Below are 2,158 nucleotides of genomic sequence, written 5' to 3'. Positions count from 1 at the left end.
ATACATCCATGGTTCACAAATGGATAAACAATTCAGAAGATCATTGATATATAACAGTAATAGCAGTGGCCCAAGAATCATGCTCTAGAGGACTCCACGAGTTAACTAAAGGTTATTAGATAAGGACCCACTAATGGAGCACATTTGTGTACAATTTTTCTAAGTATGACTTAAACCATTTAGACGTTTTTCCACAGATGCCGTAGTGGCTTAACTTGGATAAGAGGATCTCATGATCAACTGTGTTGAAGGCCTTTTTTAACGACACTAATTTCCGCTTTGTATCAGGTGGATTTAATTACAAGCATTAAGTGTGAAAGAGTAGAATCATTCATCCCTTCATAGAGATTACTTCACGGAAAATGCGCGCGTACGATTTTTATTCACGAGTTGTGTAGTATCAGAAAACGAACGAGTGAGCGCAGCGAACGAGTGAGTTTTCTGATACGTATCAACGAGTGAATGAAAATCGTACAAAGCATTTTCCATGTTGTAATGTGTTTATTTCATAGGTGCTGAGATTTTTCCGTGTTGTCTTTGGTAGACAAATAGCACAAATGGGGCGATGAAAAGCGTAAAAAGTAGTTTAAAAATTTCTCAACAACAAGTTAATAAAAGTGCACATATCAGCTTTACATCTCCCCAACACATATCACGATGTTCTTTGCACCCACGGAGTCCAAAGTGACGAGTGTTGTTTAGCCAGAGCGTGTTTAATAGCGCCTCAGGACTACACATACCGAGCAAACCCTTCTCGTACAATATCTTTAACTCTTCGGTTGTCAAAGCTACCGATGCTTTCGGTTTATTCCCTTTTCCTTGCTTCTTTAGCTGCTTTTGCTTGGATTGAAGAACTTTTCTGGTTTTCTCAAAGACCAAGTCGTTGATTATGCTGGCAGAATAGCCCTTTTTCTTCAAATGTCGTTCAAAGCTGGCCATTAAACTTCGAAGCGAAGTCGGCTCGTACTCGTTGCCATCTTCAGTGCGTACGGAGATAATAAATTCGCTAATGAATTCATTCAACTCAGCCGCTGGAATATCTTCAATTTTCCTGTCTTCGTCCTTTGTTTTCAAAAATATTTCAAGCAATCTTTCAGTTTTTTGAGCGGTATTTTTGTTTTCGTGTTCTAAAATGAATTCTTCAAATGAGTAAACAGAAGCGAACCTTCCCTCGGCCATTTTTCAAAGCGCGCGGGTTTTGTGCAACGGCTCTCGCATGACGTTCTCTTCAGTGCGTTCATTCATCATTAGTGAAATTTCGTCGTTCGCGTTGCTGATTGGACGAACGATAAATTTTCACAGTGAAATTTTGTCGTTCGTACTCCTGATTGGCTACATTTAGAATCAGTACGAACTTTATTCACAACGATTTTTATTCACTACGATTGTTGTGGGTAAATCTGAGTACCTATGAAATAAATATACTTCAGACATGGCTTTGGCATAGAGCATAATGCAAACGACTATTAAGAATAATTACCGTGAAAGACGCAGTAATTAAACTAGTCTTTTAGCAGACATAACAAAATAGGTCCGCAATGCGTACTTGTGTGGGATTTTATTGACAAAGTGTTTGCAAGGGGTTTTTGAGCGGAAGCAAACCTGTCGCTCACCGTGAGTCAACTGTACTACAGGGGTGATATTAGGCCTGGAATCAACAGCCTGAATAGTAATTTTTGTGCGGGAATTATTTGAACAAATACAGATTCACAGGAGAGATCTGGGGTATTAACTTATACTTTTATCAAGAAATATGCCTTTCCCTCCCTCCCTGGAAGCTTTTTGGCGTGTTTTTGAACGTTTGGTAATTGTCTTCAACAATTAAATTACCTCTTGGTGGCTTAGGCTATTTATTTGTTTATACGGCAATACTGGAAATACTTGGAGCAGTAAATATTTTCGTAACAGTCATTAAAAAAAAATTGAAAAAATTTCTGCTACTACTGTTTAACTCGTGGATACACGATAGCGTAGAAACAAGCTCTTGTGGGCGCTCTGCGATATGCAAATTAGCGTGGACTCTTCGTAATTAGTTGTAATTAGTCGGCTTCGAACTCGAGATCTATCCTTCCGAAGAAGTCCAAAGTCCTGGCGCTATTATGATTGCACTGATCGTTGCGATATTTATTGTCTTTACACGCCTGTTTCGACATTTACT

The 2,158-nt window shown here is 38.9% G+C and overlaps 1 protein-coding gene across 1 annotated transcript; it reads right to left on the bottom strand.

Annotated features, from left to right (window-relative positions):
- Nucleotides 1–597: 597 nt before the first annotated feature.
- LOC131795815 (uncharacterized protein KIAA1958-like) lies at nt 598–1,179 on the bottom strand. The gene has a single exon (XM_059113422.2). The coding sequence runs from the start codon at nt 1,177–1,179 to the stop codon at nt 598–600; it is 582 nt and encodes a 193-aa protein (XP_058969405.2).
- Nucleotides 1,180–2,158: the final 979 nt, after the last annotated feature.

The sequence above is a fragment of the Pocillopora verrucosa genome, chromosome 11, assembly GCF_036669915.1.
Source record: "Pocillopora verrucosa isolate sample1 chromosome 11, ASM3666991v2, whole genome shotgun sequence".
Classification (NCBI taxonomy): domain Eukaryota; kingdom Metazoa; phylum Cnidaria; class Anthozoa; order Scleractinia; family Pocilloporidae; genus Pocillopora; species Pocillopora verrucosa.
The sequence above is the reverse complement of the archived record's forward strand: the minus strand, read 5'-3'. Positions and strand labels throughout refer to the sequence as shown.